The 15,755-nt window shown below is 46.9% G+C and overlaps 1 protein-coding gene across 3 annotated transcripts in view; it reads left to right on the forward strand.

The window, feature by feature from the left end:
* UBQLN1 (ubiquilin 1) overlaps positions 1 to 15,755 on the forward strand; it is a 440,323-nt gene that overhangs the window by 222,607 nt on the left and 201,961 nt on the right. For all 3 annotated transcript variants that reach the window (XM_078675823.1, XM_078675826.1, XM_078675824.1), the window contains one exon: positions 3,766 to 4,003. In XM_078675823.1, the coding sequence (XP_078531949.1) occupies positions 3,766 to 4,003 (238 nt within the window). The remainder of the gene's footprint in view (positions 1 to 3,765; positions 4,004 to 15,755) is intronic.

Consider the following 15,755-nt stretch of genomic DNA (forward strand, 5'->3'; position numbering starts at 1 on the left):
GTGCTACCCTCTGACATAAAATCGGCAGCAAGAATACTCACAAAGTGTCTAGCAGCAGTAGCAACCCACAGAAGAAGACAAGGAATCCATGTCTATCCTTATCTAAATGACTGGCTATTTAAAGCAAATCCAAAGGAAAAATGTCTGAAAAATGTGCAAACAGTAATTGCCACACGACAAAGCCTTGGTTTGACAATAAACCACAAGAAGTCTTCACCTCAACAAGTGAAAATGTTCCTGGGAGCAACCATAAACTCAAGGACCGCATGAGCATACCCAGTCCAGAAAAGTGCAGAGGCAATTACAGAGCAAGTTCGCCTTTACCAGCCAGAGGAGATTGTCAGCCAGGCCCCTAGAGGGCAGCGTATTGAGAGAGGTCGGTTGACAGATTTAAGCAAACCTTTGCAAATTACAAAATTGGTGTTCTACATCCTGAGATTTTATGGATGGAGAAGAACCAGATTTTTGTTTTTCCTAAAATTTCTTGCAGGAATAGCATTCCACAGCTTGGCCATCTAGACAGAGAACATTTTTCAGCACGATTGCAGCTATTTGATAGGTCAGATGGTCAATAGAGGAGTGAGCATAAAATGTAATGTTCTGATTGTAGGAAAGGGCCCCTTTTTTGACATGATCACTCCACTTTTTGCCTGGATTTTGATGCAAAATTGGGCTGAAGTGCACTGGTTCCTGCTAACGAGGTCCTCATTGCCAGTGCGCTTTCCCTAAAAAAAGGTAACTGTGCTATTATTGCCTGCCAGCACAGATGAGAATCTTGCCTGCTGTATGTGAGAAATCACGTTCTCTGAGGCCAGAAACAATGACTGATCTGAAGTGAGGTGTTCACACCTCCTCCAGCAGGATGTCTTTTGAATCACCATACCAAGACCAGGGACTTCAAAGCCCCTGCTGCCTTTGATATGTGATCCCAGCTTCCCGCAGACCAGGGAGCTGCCACCGCCTGTCTGAGGCCCATTTGGCACCAGGACATGTAGGTAAATTAGCTATGCTAGGAGGCGTGGTGCACTACCATGTCCTACCATGCCAGTAACACCCCTTAGGTGGGCGGCCTGATGTGCCCCACGAAAGAAAGGTTGCACCATTTTGATTTTGGCAGAAATATGAATTATGGGACAGGATTATGTCCACTACCCACAGGAAGTCATATAAGGGGTGTAGTTACCCCAAGGGTAAGTAGTCTATTTGCTACTACCCTTCATTACTCTTCACTCCCCTTAATGCCCCTAAATTGAGTATTTAGGTGGCCCCTGACAGCAGGAACTCAGATTCGTCTGTCTGTAGAAAGAAAAGGACAAAGAAGAGCTGAAAAAGCAAGAACTGCAGACTTCTGGTGCACGTAGGCGCCAAACTCTGCCTGCCTAGCTGCGCCTAACCTGATAATTGCGTCATTCTGCCTCATCCTGCAGCTGTGCATCCTCCACAAGCCTCATTGGGCCTACAGCACTTCACCAATCCGTCGGCATCTCTCTTGAAGTGGATGAGCAACTTGCCTGCAGGCACCGACTGCAACACGAAGTTCACCGTTCTGCTGATCACCGGGTCCACCGATGCAGCAGTTGCCCAGGAGGAGGTCACTCTGCTCCAAGAGGTCAGCTCAGTCTCCCCACCAAGTCAGAAGACACCAAGACCAACCAGAGCTGCCCAGACACCAATATCGTAGGTACTGTACCCCTTGCAGCAACCTAAGCTTCTTTGACGCCATTCCGGACTCCAACACTGTAAAGACCGATCATCCGACAAGGTATGTCGGCACTGCAGAGGCCAGCACGGAGAGTGGCCCAGCTGTCCTGTTTTGTTCCCCTTTGCAGGTCTAACTTAGATCCATTGGTGCCTTTGATGCACGGGCAACAGCCGACCAAAACCCTCTGCACCCAAGCTCCCCGGCCCTGGTCCACAACAACCGACGGTGCTTCCATGCTCCTAAGACCCCCCTACCAACCAAGCCCCCCTTTGGGAGCTTCTTGACTTGTCTCCAAGTCCCCCTCTGCAGTCTGTTTCTAGGTTGCCCCCTAATTTGCCTACAGTGTAGTGCGCAAGGCTACTAACACGTTCAGCACCTCTGTACCTGGACACTCCCGGGCAGGTACTCTTGAACTGCTGGTGGGTCATTGGACCTTGGGCCCCTAGTACCTTAAGTCCTAAAGGGGACAAATCTTTTGCAAATACCTGTATGCAATATATGACTCTTTCTTCATAGGAAAGTATTAAAGCATAAAAATGCATTTGAGTGAACATTTTACTTGCATGAATGAATTGCTATTAAGAAAGTACTTACCAATTATGACGTTCTTGATGTTAAAAAAAAATAGAAATACTTATTTTTATAAATTGATCTTGTGTTTCTTCTTGAGTGTGTTATTTATTGGCTCTGTGTGTTTTCATCAAAAACACTACCCTCTGATAAGCCTGAACTGCTCGCCCACACTACCACAAAAGAGAGCACGTGGGATTAATAATTCAAGTCCTGTAAGCCAATAACGTTCATCTGGACTTTCTACATAGTACACCTCGTTTTGTTATACTACATAAAAAGCGAACTTCCAACACAGTGTATTAGCAGTGGCCCTTCATTGTACAGTCTGGTCTCATAGTGAAACTGGCAAACTAAGGCAATGTATCATGGACCTTTTAGAGAACCAAAGAATGATTTCTCTGGGGTATAAAATAAGAGGTTGAGTATATAGTCTCTCACGTTGGCTGAGTAGGATGTTCCTATCCCTTCTTGTGAACACGTGGTTGAAGGATAATAGTTGCCTCATGCGCTATATTCTAGTATCTCCATGTTGGAGGTATTTGGCTTCTTGCGGTTTGCTTACATCCAGTGGTTAATTGCTTCCAGATATTGTTGATGGTACAGGCATCGAGATCGATGACTTCAAGTTTGAGTAGGATATGCATGTTATCAGCATAGTTAATGCTGTAGCATATGAGGATAATTCAGATGGAGGGCAATATTTGTCCAACTGTTTGTAGTGTTGGAAACAACTCGCTAAACATTTATTTGGTGAATTAAACAGAATTGTGACTTTTTGGGAATTTGAAAACAATTTGCTTTGTCATTCATTTCCTATCCCTTTCTTCTATTTTTATCTTCTCTTTATGTTTATCTTCCCAATATATCACTTGCTCAGATAGAAAAGTATGCTCATTAGTAAGCATATGTCGACTTGGATATTCTCATCCGTCAATCGATAACAGAACTCACCATGTGCACACCTGTAGTTTGCAAATCTGTGTCAATGTCTTCCTGCAGGTTTACTCATCGTCCTCGAACCTCCCTTCCCTGACAATGTTTTTCTATTTTTGAACCTTCGCTTTGGGAAACATTGTTTGTGCCACCTGGCACCTATAGAGCATGACTGCAAAATTCTTCAAGAGAATTTCCTCATTTTAGTTATCTGCTGTAAATTGAAGATTCCATTTGAAAAGCTGTTACTTGAGGTGCATAGGTATTTCACCTTGCAGCATATTGTTTTATACAGGATATGAGCTGGAGCAAAGTCCACTGTTAAGACAGTAGAATTGCGATTTTCTTTTTTTACCTCATTAACTGCCAGTTTAGCAAAGTTGGTGGTACTTGATTTGCCGAGCAATGTTTTCTACACAAATGAAAGTAAGTTTAAAATGTGTATGTATGATAAATAATTTTTAAAAGCACATTTGTCATATTGAACTGTGATTGCAAAGGTTAGCTGTCTGGTTCAAAATGTGTAACTGCTGTTTCTTTTTCTGATTATTCTGCAGTTTGGCGGAAACCCTTTTGCTTCATTGGTGAGCAATGGAGCAAACCTAGCTAATCAGCCTTCACGCACAGAGAACAGAGATCCTTTACCAAACCCGTGGGCTCCTCAGTCTACTACTCCGGCTTCTACAACAACTGGTACACCTGTGAATAGTGATGGAGGTACTGGTGGTAGTGCCACCAGTGGAGTCACGACAGGACAAAGTTCTACCATACCAAATTTAACTTCTGGATTAGGAGGTAAAGATGGGTGACATATTGCAATTTTGATTTACGTGTACTTAATTTGATAGCTTTTTCATGAAGGATATTAACATTGATTACAAAATTAAGAAAGCTAAAGAGAGTATATTTTGCAGTGATGACTATATTTTGAGGTGATGACAATACAAACTTTTGATGGAGATTACGAGCAGCAGATTCTTCTCCTTTTGAATATTACTCAGGCATCCGACCGGATCCAGAATGTTTGATATTTGTCTGCACACCAGTGGTGTGCGCTGTGTGGCTCCGCACTGACAACATTCCGTTCTGTAAATTACTTGTAAGACTGATATAGGTGCCACACTCGCTCTGACATTGGTTCCTTTCTTTCAGCAGCACCAGGCGCAGGTCTGGAGCTACCATTGGTCTCTTTGAGACCCTTTTACCTCAAATTATAGTGAGCAAAGGAAATGTCACCCCCCAAAACAGGGTTTAAATCTTGTAAAGACTGTCTGAAGCAAATGTCTGTGATCGATCCTAATCAGGTTTGCTTGTGGTACCTGACTCCCAAGCCTGCAGTGATTGCACTTCAGTAAACCCAAAGGCCATACAGGACCACAGGGTAAAACTGTTGTCAAGCACCAGATGACTCCATGCTGTCACCAGTCCAACGGTTGGTTTTGGTCCCATTTCCAGTCCAGAAGTCGGAGGAGTCGATCCTGTGGTCGTTCATTGTTACTTTCATGAAACATCCATGCCGTACTCTGGCCCTTCCACCCTTCACTCTTGTACTCCTGAGAAGGCACATGGGCATCACCATTCCACGTGATCTGTATAACAAAGTCCATCGATGTCAGACTCCATCCTGAAACTTGTTCTGACACAACCCGAATTTCCGGGGCTGATCAAGAATTCCGCAAGGCCATGCTCCAACTCTTCGCATCCCTGCCGACTCCTTCTAGCACACCTGCAGACCTCATGCAGGTGAGAGGCACTCCATCTTGGATAAGGCTGGCAGGTTCTCACCCAGCTTCTGAACCCATCACTGGGCCTCCACAGGCTCCTGTACTAACTCCAGATCCATGATCCACACTGGTTCCCAGGGTGTGGACGCCGACTCCGATGCTGTATGACGAGGTGCCATTGTGGTTTCAGACTAAGTCGGCACCACCTCGACCAAGCTCGGTTTCTGTTCCACTCGAACCATCTCCATCTGACCCGCTTAGCGTCTCACTTCCCCAAGGCAGATGTAGTATCCCACAGTTTTTGCTCCGTGGGTTTATCTGCCCCGTCTCACCTGCCACATCCACAGTACCATTCCTTTGGTGGTTTCAGTAGAGATACCCCATACAGACAGCAGCTCCAGCCTCCTAGGTGCCTCGCAGTTTTTTAGCTGAGGCCATGCAGAATCTGACAATGTGGTCAGGGACTGCACGGCAATCAATCTTCTGCCTATCTTGTGGCCTCACTTGCCAAAACCCTTTAGCGTGCTCTTATTGGAGCACAGCTACTTGGTTGGAGGGAGGATCCAACAATTCTTACTGGGCTAGCGGGCCATAATGTTAGACAGGTGGCTCCTGCAAATTGTCCAGAAGGAGAATGGCTTTTCATTTGTGGCTGCTCCATATCAATTTCCACCAACCCTGTACGACTGACGTAGGACCATCTGACCATCTGTCCATCTTACGGCAAAAAGTGCAAGCTTTTTTGTCCAAAGGGACTGTTGAGAGGGTGCGTGTGAGAGAAAGTGGATTGTGGCTAATATTCCTGCTACTTTCAGGTGCCAAAGAAGGACGGAGACCTGCGCCCTTTCAACTCCTTCTTCTGAAGGACAAATTCAGAATGCTCACTTGACCTAGGTCTTGTCTGTTCTCAACCCTGGTGACTGGGTGGTGTCATCGGTTCTGCCTATTTCCGTATACCCACCATGAAAGCCCTTCGGCGTTACTTGTGGTCCGTAGTGAAAAAGCAGTTTCAATTTGCTGTCCTCCTTTTTGATCTCACCAGTGACCCTTTAGTGTTCATGAAATTGATGATGGTAGCAACACATCTTCAGCGGTCAGGGATCCCAATCTTCCCCTATCTTGAAGTCTGGCTGTTGAATGTGGGTTTGCCCATCTAGTCGTCAATCACCTCTGGACCACAGTGCACCGTCTGTCATCTTTGGAGTACACGTTTAATGTGTCGAAGTAACAGTTGACTTTGTAAAAGCTCCCTGTTCACAGTTCGTTTTCGTGCCTTTTCCCTGGAAATGAGAGTTCAGGCTATTCAAGTTATGAATCCAATATTTCGGCCTCTGACCTGGATTTCAGTGAGAGTTACTCTGAGGCTGCTAGTACTGATAGTCTCCTGCTTTCTTGCTGGTCATGCACAGCAGGTGGCATACGCTGGCTCTGCAGTGGGATCTGAAGTGTCAGTGGGCCCAACATCAAGGGGACGTCTCAGACCAGATGTCTGAGGAGACTGTGAAAGATCTATAGTGATGGTTACTGGGTCGCAGTTAGGTCTTCCTACCCCTCACAGAGCTGACCGGGGTGACAGATACATTACTTCTGCTTTGGGACTGCCACCTGAGAGGTGCAGATCAAAGGCCACTGGTCCCAGCTTCATACCAGCTTTCTGAAGCTGAGGGCCATTCGCTTTGCTTTGAAAATCTTTATTCCATTCATCAGGATTCAGTCGAGCTAGCTACCAACACAAGTAGACTTGACTGATTCTGAACAAATGAACTTATCTTAAAGACACCTGGGGAGTTTATAACATTTTTCAAAACTTCATCCAATGCAAGGCCCACTGCCACTAGCCTGTGTGTCTACTTGTCCAATTTCAAAGCAAGACGTCAATACACCACGTGAAAGAAAAAAAATTCCATACAAGATTAGTGAAAAAATGTGAGATAGGTAAGAAAGCACCTCACGGTAGTAACACCAAGGGGGCTTGCTGCTTGACTCAGCCGAGCTAGCGCCAAGACACCTCTGGGTAAACATGTGCTTTAGAAATAAATATAACATAACATCAAAGGGAGATTGGTACAGGTACTTACTGACAACACCAGCGCCATGTGGTATTGCAACAAAAAGGCCAGGGCGGGGTCATGGACCCATAGTCAGTGGCAGTTGCACCTGGAGGTGGCACAAGGTCTTTTCTACTAGTAGAGAGAACCTAGACTCGAAATAGTCATCACTGCCGATAATGCGCAATGTCAGCAGCTGTATATTGGAGTATCCAGGACGCCTCTAATTTAAGATGTGTTTTCCTAAAGTGGAGTTCGGGACTCCTTATGTCTTTCTGCATGTGTCTGTCCTGCCCGGAGTTCTGAAGATCAGGGCTGAGTCTTTCTAATGGCCCCAGTTTGGGCACAGAGAGTATGGTATCCTAGGCTCCTGGACATGATCAGGCTGCTAGTCCTGGAGGATCTGCTGTGGCAGCATGGTGCAGGGACCTGCACCAAAGGCTTTACATTCTCCACCTTCGTTCTTGGAGGTTGAGCAGCAACACCTTCAGCCTTCTTACGGAGTTGATTGATGTAATCTTGGCAGCCAGACTTCCCTCGACAAAGACTGTGTATGCCTGTCATTGGGACAAATTTGTGGTGTGGTGTGGCACACAACTGATTAAGCAATTCCTGGCAAAGTTATCTGATTTTTTTTATTTATTCTTTTCCTCGCCCAAAAAGGCTTTGCTCTGGTCACAGTTAAAGGGTACGTTTCAGTCTTTTCATAGTAGCCGGTCCAACTTGTTATTTAAATCAAAGTTGTGATGCGTTTTTTTAAAGGCCTGCAACGTCTGTTTCCTCTCTCTCCTTTTGCCATGTCTCAGTGGGACCTTAATTAGATCATTAGATATTTGATCTGCACTTTTTTAAGCTGCTTCAGAGCTGTCCTTTGCTGCTTCTCACCCTCAAGACAGTGTTCCTCATTGCCATAACATCTGCGAAGTGAGTAAGTGAGAGGGCGTCAAGCTCTGTGTCAACAGGCTTACACCACTATCTTCCCAGACATACTGGACACAAGCAACTTTCTTGCCTAATATTGTGACACATTCCACGTCAGTCAAAATATCACCTTACCGGCGTTCTTCAGTCTGCCTGACCCCTAAAAGGAAGAGGAGACACTCCATCACATGTTATGTTATGTTAAAGGGTCTTGTAAAGCACTCGTACACCAAGCGGTTTCATGGCGCTAGAGTACAGGGGGAGCTGCCGCAAGGGAGATTTAGTCATATGCTAGTCGGAACAGCCAGGTCTTTAACTGTGCATTGGAGGTCTGAGATCTAATCTCCAGGGGGAGAGAATCCCAGAATTGAGAAGCCAGGACTGCAAATCTCAGTCCCCCGAGTTTCTTCTGTTTAGAAGACGGGATGGCCAGCAGATTCAAACGGGAAGACCTGTGGTCACGAAGAGGGACATAGCGCTGAATCCGAGAGGATATAAATGCCGAATTGTTTCAATAGAGAGTCTTGAAGGTGATCCACCCCAGCTTAAATGTGCAACGTTTGGCTACTGGAAGCCAGTTTAGTCTAACCATTAATGGCGTAACATGGTGCCCTTTAGGCTGATGGTAGATCTATTTAGCCCTCTGGTTTTGCACTAGTTGCAAACGTTTTAGTTGATATGACGGGATGCCCACGTAGAGTGAGTTGGCATAATCGATGCGGGAAATGACTGGAGCCAGGACAACGTGGGTCAGGGCTTCTGTGGAAAGAAATCTACTGATCTTCCTGATCCTTCGCAACTGGAAGAAGCATGAAGAGACCACTGTCCCAATCTGGGCCTTCACTGACAGATCACGGCTGATGGTGATACTCAGACTTTTAATTGAACATGTTGGAAGTGGGGGGTTTCCCAATTCGGGGGCCAGAAATTGGAATTCCAGGGGTTGGCTGGCCCACCAATAAGGATCAGCTCTCTTTTATCGGGGTTCAGCTTCAGATGTTTACTGTTCATCCACTCACTTATAAATGGCATGGTGAATTCGAAATTGAGAACAGAAGAGGGCTCCTGGCTGAGGGGGTCGATCTACCGGAGCGGCCCGACTGGATTCACGGCGGCTCCGGGGGCTGAGAGAGGCCCCGCCCGTCCCACGGCAGAGACGCGGGCTGTTGCGCTGGTTTCTGAGACCAGCGGGATATAGAGGAACATAGGAACAGAGCCGCCGGCTCCACAGCAGAATAGGTGGCGGCTGCAGCGGCTGATCGACTAATGCATTACAACTACTAAACTTTGCTGCCTAACTCAACAGGCGAAAGTTGGAAAAGGTGTTTACTCTGCCCCATTCGTTTGCTGGAAAAGGTATTTACTCTGCCCCATTCGTTTTCGTTTTTGTTCTTGCAAAACATCCTTTGTTCAAAATGGCCGGGGCCATAAACTGCAATTAATCCCCTCTTGCACCGCCTGAGTCCACGAGGCCCCTCAGCAGCCCCACTTAAGATAACTAGATAGACAGAATAAAGATAACACTCCCCTGGAATGCAAGATCCGAGCCAGCCGGAATAGAATCTGAAACTGCTTTCCCTGCTTTGAAAACAGCAACAACTAAAAGAGGACTAATGATACTATCCCCCTACTTGGCGGCCATTTTAGTTTTAGTTTTTAGTCTACTCTCTCTCTGGCGGCCATCATGGACTAGTCCTTCTGACTATTCTTGACTATCGGTACCACAGACTTTATATAGCTTTGTATTTAACTCTTTGTGTGATTAAGTGCCTGCCATTTATTGCAGTATTATATTACTACTGTTAGTGGTGATTAAGTACTTGCCACCTATTGCAGTATTATATTATATTACTATTGGTATTTCTACATTTTATGTAACCTGCACCCCACCTTCACTTATTCCTCACCGACAGTGCACTGTTTGCTACCTCATATTCCTACCGGTTCCACACTAGTGTCCTATTTGTTTTTTGTAGTCATCTGCTTGCACCTATATTTGGTGCCAGTAACTCATTATTTTTTTATCCCTATCTGTATACTGTATATATTGTAAGCTGCACCCATCTCACTTTTATCCCTATTATTCACTGATCACTACCTCATATATTTGGTTCAGTCTTGTAAGCCGCCCCCTTCTCACTTTATCACTATGATGCACTGACTACTACTACCTCACCTATTTCGTTCAGCCCTGTAAGCTGCATCCACTCACTTTCTATTCCTAGATTACACCGAGGCTACCTCCTACATGCTGATGTGTCATTTTGGCCCCATTTAACTGAGTGCTACCTATTATATATTGTGCATTTTGTAAGCCGCACCTACGCACTGTCTGTTCCCGGACTGCACCTATTGCTACCTCTTACATTTGCATTTAGCTAGTTTAGTCTTGTAAGCCACTTTCTACACCTGGACTACACCGCTGCTACCTCGTACATTATGATGTGTCAATTTGGCTCCACCTAACTGGTTGCTACCTCTCATATATTGTACATGATGTAAGCTGATTGCTACCTCTTATTTATTGTACATTGTGTAAGCTGCATCTACGCACTGTTTGTTCCTGGATTGCAACGACTGCTACCTCTTATACTTCTGGCTACTTTTGGCCACTCACTAGCGTCACTCCTATGCCCTGTATCCAACGGCTGACAGCTCTGTTGTGCTTTTCTCCCACACCCAACGTTACAGCCATCCTAACATGGATCTCATCGGTAAGCACACATACAGAATCAACTACCCTTCCACTCTCACCAAAAAAGCAGCTAAACGCTTTAAACATAGTTTCTTGAGGTCGCACCCTGAAACACCCTTTGCCGACACCTACTTCTCACCGGGCAATGGAGCCCTGAACACTGATATCATCTTCCACACCTCACGCACAGCCCAATGGAGAAAAGCGTTTCTAACCCTACTCACCGTCTCCACCACCAGGAAAACAGCTCATGGCATAACCCTCTCTATCACACCTTCCCAACTCTTCCATGGCAGAACGACCATCACCATCTACAATAACAGGATTGTCCTAATTCAATCCACGGACAAGAACCTGGAAATACTAGACAACCTGTTCCCCAAGTTCAAAGAGCACCTTTCCAGGATGCGGACCTCCACCCAGAACTCCACCAGCACTATCATCACCCCTGACGTCGCAGCCCCCACCCACAACACTACTAACATAGCTCAGCGCCGGGTCCACACGCACCTCACCTGATCCCCCAGCACCCTAATCAATGGCCCACCTGCTGTTACCGCCCCACACTCCCCAGGCACAGTCACCAATCTCTCCCCCTCATACACTAGCCGCCCCTCTAACAATACCCCTTTGACCCCCACTCATACCTCCCCCATCCCTCTCTCCCCTGTCTTAACAACCCCCACCCACAACACCTCCTACCTAGGTCAGCACCAGAACAGCTCGCGCAATGACAAATCCTACCCTTTGCTCCCCCCCATTCTCAGTCCCCACACGAGTACACCCCCCCCATACATCCTCGATACACCCACATCCTCAATTCCCCCACGCCCCCTTCCCCCCACGCTACACCCCCCATGAACGCTTCTGAACAAACCACCGTCCGGAGTTCATCTCCCCCCCTTCCCTCCCCCCCAAGGCAGATCTATCTCCCTCCCCAGCTCCCTCCCCACCCTCACTCACGACACCCCCAACCAGTCCCATAGAACATACCGCCTCTCTTACCTTAGCATCCCCCCCTCTCTCCCCTCCCATTCTCAGCCCCCACTACCTTCCTGCCACCCCCACTGTCTTCAGCCTTCACTCTCTCTTCAACTCACCGGCACCGTCTCCCATTGACGACACTACTTATGTCTCCTACCCTCCACCTACCTCACCCACACCCCTCGTCCACAATTACGCCCACACTTCGAATGCCATCCCACTCATTATCACCGCAGAACCTTCCAACAACGCTAGCATATCCCCCCCCTCGATATCTTGCCCGCTTTCTAGCTCGCTACTCAACCATTCACCAATGGCTCTCACCACCAACGCCATCTCCAATCCTCCTCTTGACCTGACTTTATCTACCCTCCAACAATTCAAAGAGGATCTCCTACAAGTCAAAAAAGATGTCCACGATATCAAAGACCTTCTCTTCTCACAGCCCAGTCTACAGCCCACCATCCCACTACCCTACAAACGACGCACCCTCCCTACATATCCTCGCCTTCAACGACCCCCGAGATGGCCGACTATCCCCGTTCGCAATAACTCCCACCGCCCCCGCCGTGTCCTCAACTCACTGTCTGACGGCGACCTATGCTCTCTCCTACGCTCCTATGGCCCAGGTCCGGTAAAACACATATCCAACACACACATCCCCATACCCACAATTCTCTCAAATCCCCTGAGGCTCCCAACTCATAGCAACAGAGGTTCCATCCCTAACAACCTCAGAAAAGTCCCCCTCTCTCTAGAAGGCTCGACCACCCTTCTCACTCCCAAACTCAAATGCATCCTACTCAACTGCATATCGGCCCAGAGACACTCCTCCGACATCGCTGATCTCGTCTCAGCAATGGATCTGGACCTAGCCATTCTGACTGAAACGTGGCTTACTGAAGCCTCTACCCCGATAATGGACATATTAGTCCCCCCCAATTATCACATCATTAGACTGGACAGGCCTGTCAAGACGGGCGGGGGAATTGCATGCATTTTTAGGAGCAACCTCTCCGTTACTAAAGCCGCCTCCCCCTCCCTTACCTCCTGTGAGCTCCTCTGCCTCGATATCACCAGCGAGGGCAAACAAGTTTGTGCTTTACATCTCATCTATCACCCGCCTGGTGACAACCTCTTATTCACCCAACAACTCATGGACACGATCACATCCAATGCCGGTCGGCAGATCACCCAAGTCTACCTGGGTGACTTTAACCTCCACTGGAATGATCAGAAAGACACAGAGGTGAATAGTCTCAAAACTTTCCTTAATGCGCTTGACCTCACCCAAATATGCGATAGTCCAACACACGACAAAGGCTCGATACTCGATCTCATCATCGCCAAAGAGGACTCTATCCAACTGGAGGCGATCCGACCCTGCGACTGGTCAGATCACCACATTATCACCTTCTTTATTAACGAAAAAGTTAAACCTAACCCGGTTCAACCCACCAAATACAAAACCTGGAAAAGGGACATGAAGAATCTTAACCCCACTACCCTGCCTCCCCACACTGGCAGTCTCCTCCTTCCACCTTCAGGTGTCTCGGATGTTCAATCACTGACCGACCACTACCGTGACTCTATGAAATCAATAGTCAATGAAGTCGCTCCATTGCAACTGAAGAGAGTCTCCAACAAAATTTCTAACCCCTGGTATGATGGCAGACTCAATGACGACAGGCGTACTATGCGAATGGCAGAGCGTACCTGGAGATCTGACCCCTCATCACTACACCTAAAAACGCTTAAAAACAAGAGAAATGCCTACTTTAGGAAAATAAAGCGCACAAAGTCGGACTTCTTTAGCCGCCAGCTGGACCAAGCAAAAAACAGGCCAAGAAAACTGTTCGAACTAATCAAGACTCAAGCAAAGACACAACCCTTACAAACAAACAACGCAACAAGCGACACCCCACACTGTGAAGCCTTCTCTGCTTTCTTTAAGCTAAAGACCGGCAACATAAGAAATGACCTCGTCATGGATTTAAGCCGATTCCCCAACCACACCAGAATGTCCAACATTCAACCTAAAAACAAGGCATCCTGGCTGTACTTCCACACCTAATCTGAAGAAGCAATACACAAACTACTCAGCACCTTGAAGCCCTCTAATCACCTCACAGACCCCCTACCTGCTAATGCAGTAAAAGACTTCATCCCCTTGCTCCTCCCTCTTTGGACCAAAATCATCAACAGCTCCCTTCAACAAGGTCTCAACCCTGACTCCCTCAAGGTGGGGCAAGTCACACCTATACTCAAGAAACCCACAGCTGACCCGTCTGACCTGAACAATTACCGGCCTATCACCAATATCCCCACCCTGGCCAAACTGCTGGAGAAATGTGTCCAACTCCAACTAACAAAACACATTGACCAATTTGACCTCCTCAACCCTCACCAATCAGGCTTCCGAGCGAAACATAGCACGGAAACAGCTATGACACACATAATTGATGACGCCCTCCAAATCCTTGACCGCAATGAGTCCTGCCTCCTCATCCTTCTTGACCTCTCTTCAGCATTTGATACGGTCAAACATAAGAACTTATTGGAGCTGCTAAGCACTAGAATGGGTCTATCGGGAACTGTTCTCAAATGGTTTTCCTCCTTCCTTCATAACCGGTCGCAGAAGTTCAAGATCGACAATGTGTTGTCTAAACCGGTGCCTGCAGATCTAGGTGTTCCACAAGGATCTTCCCTCTCCCCCACACTGTTCAACCTCGTCATGGAACCGCTCGCCACCTTGCTCCAAGCATCCAATGTTCAATTCCATATGTACGCCGATGACACACAACTTTACCTAAAACTACAATCCCCGGACGATATCAAACTTCTGAATTCCACACTTAGCAACACTCAATCTTGGTTGGCTGATAATCACCTCAAACTAAATGCGCTGAAAACTGAGTTCCTACTCATCTCACCCCCGGCGAAAACGTCCACCACCCAAACTTGGCTCAATAACCTAACAGCACTCAATGTCCAACCTACCATCGTGGACTCAGCGAAATCCCTAGGCATCACAGTCGACGCCAAGCTCAACATGCAACAGCACGTTAGCAAAGCCACAAAAGGGGCTAATCTTCAAATCAACACACTGAGGAAACTTAAACCCTTCCTCCCTGCCAAAGACTTCCAAACTGCTGTACAAGCTTTAGTCATCCCTCGCATAGACTACGGAATTGTGGCCCTCAGTGGACTCCCGCTATCCACAACAGCACCCCTAAGAGCCTCCCTGAACGCTGCCGCGAGACTCATTACTGGCTCAAGAAAACACTCGCATATATCCCCAGACTTAAAATCTCTAAAATGGCTGCCTTTTGAAGCCAGAATACAGCTAAAAATTGCAGTAATGACACACTCGGCCGTGCACCACAAGGCACCCAACTACCTCGCGCAAAAGTTGTCTATATCTGGAGGGTCGAGATCCAATCGTAGTACAAAAAATCTACTCCTGAAACCTCGTAGATTCCGGAAAGAAAAAACATACAAGCGCTCCTTCTCAGGAATGGCACCCAGGATCTGGAATGCGCTCCCTCCGGAAACCAGGCTTATCTCCTCCACTGCACTCTTCAAGAAAGAGGTGAAAACAATCCTTCTGGCCAAGATCTCCTGAACCTTATAGATACTGGATCTGAGACTCTGCATCGCTCTGTATCACTGATCACCTTGTTCTTTGGCACTATACTCCTACTTTATGGTGTCACTGCTACGCTACTCTTTTACTACCGACCAATATATGTTACACTTTGGTGTATTGTCTCACCCTCCCGATGCCCCCACCCAGTGCTTTCTCTATCCTAAGAAATTGGTATAAGCCATCCACACATCCAAGGCTTTACCTCAACCCTTCTGTAGTGGAGCAATGACTTGTGCTGTCTTATATTACTTGTTTACCTGATTGTATTTGGATATGTCTCTGTACATTATTGTTATCCTACTATGTGAGTGATTATTATGCTGCTCTCGTTATCTTGTTCATCCCTGTTGCCCCTACTCCTGTCTCTGTGAAGCGCTCTGATATCTGTAAGGATCTTGTTCGCGCTATATAAAACTTAGAATAAATAAGAGGCAAATTGATTGATGTCAAATAAGTCAGAGTAGTTCAAGGTGCTGCCCTTACTTTCTCCAAGGGAGCAGATCATGGGCAGTAGGTACAGATTAAA

The sequence above is a fragment of the Lissotriton helveticus genome, chromosome 2_1 (assembly GCF_964261635.1).
Source record: "Lissotriton helveticus chromosome 2_1, aLisHel1.1, whole genome shotgun sequence".
Lineage (NCBI taxonomy): Eukaryota > Metazoa > Chordata > Amphibia > Caudata > Salamandridae > Lissotriton > Lissotriton helveticus.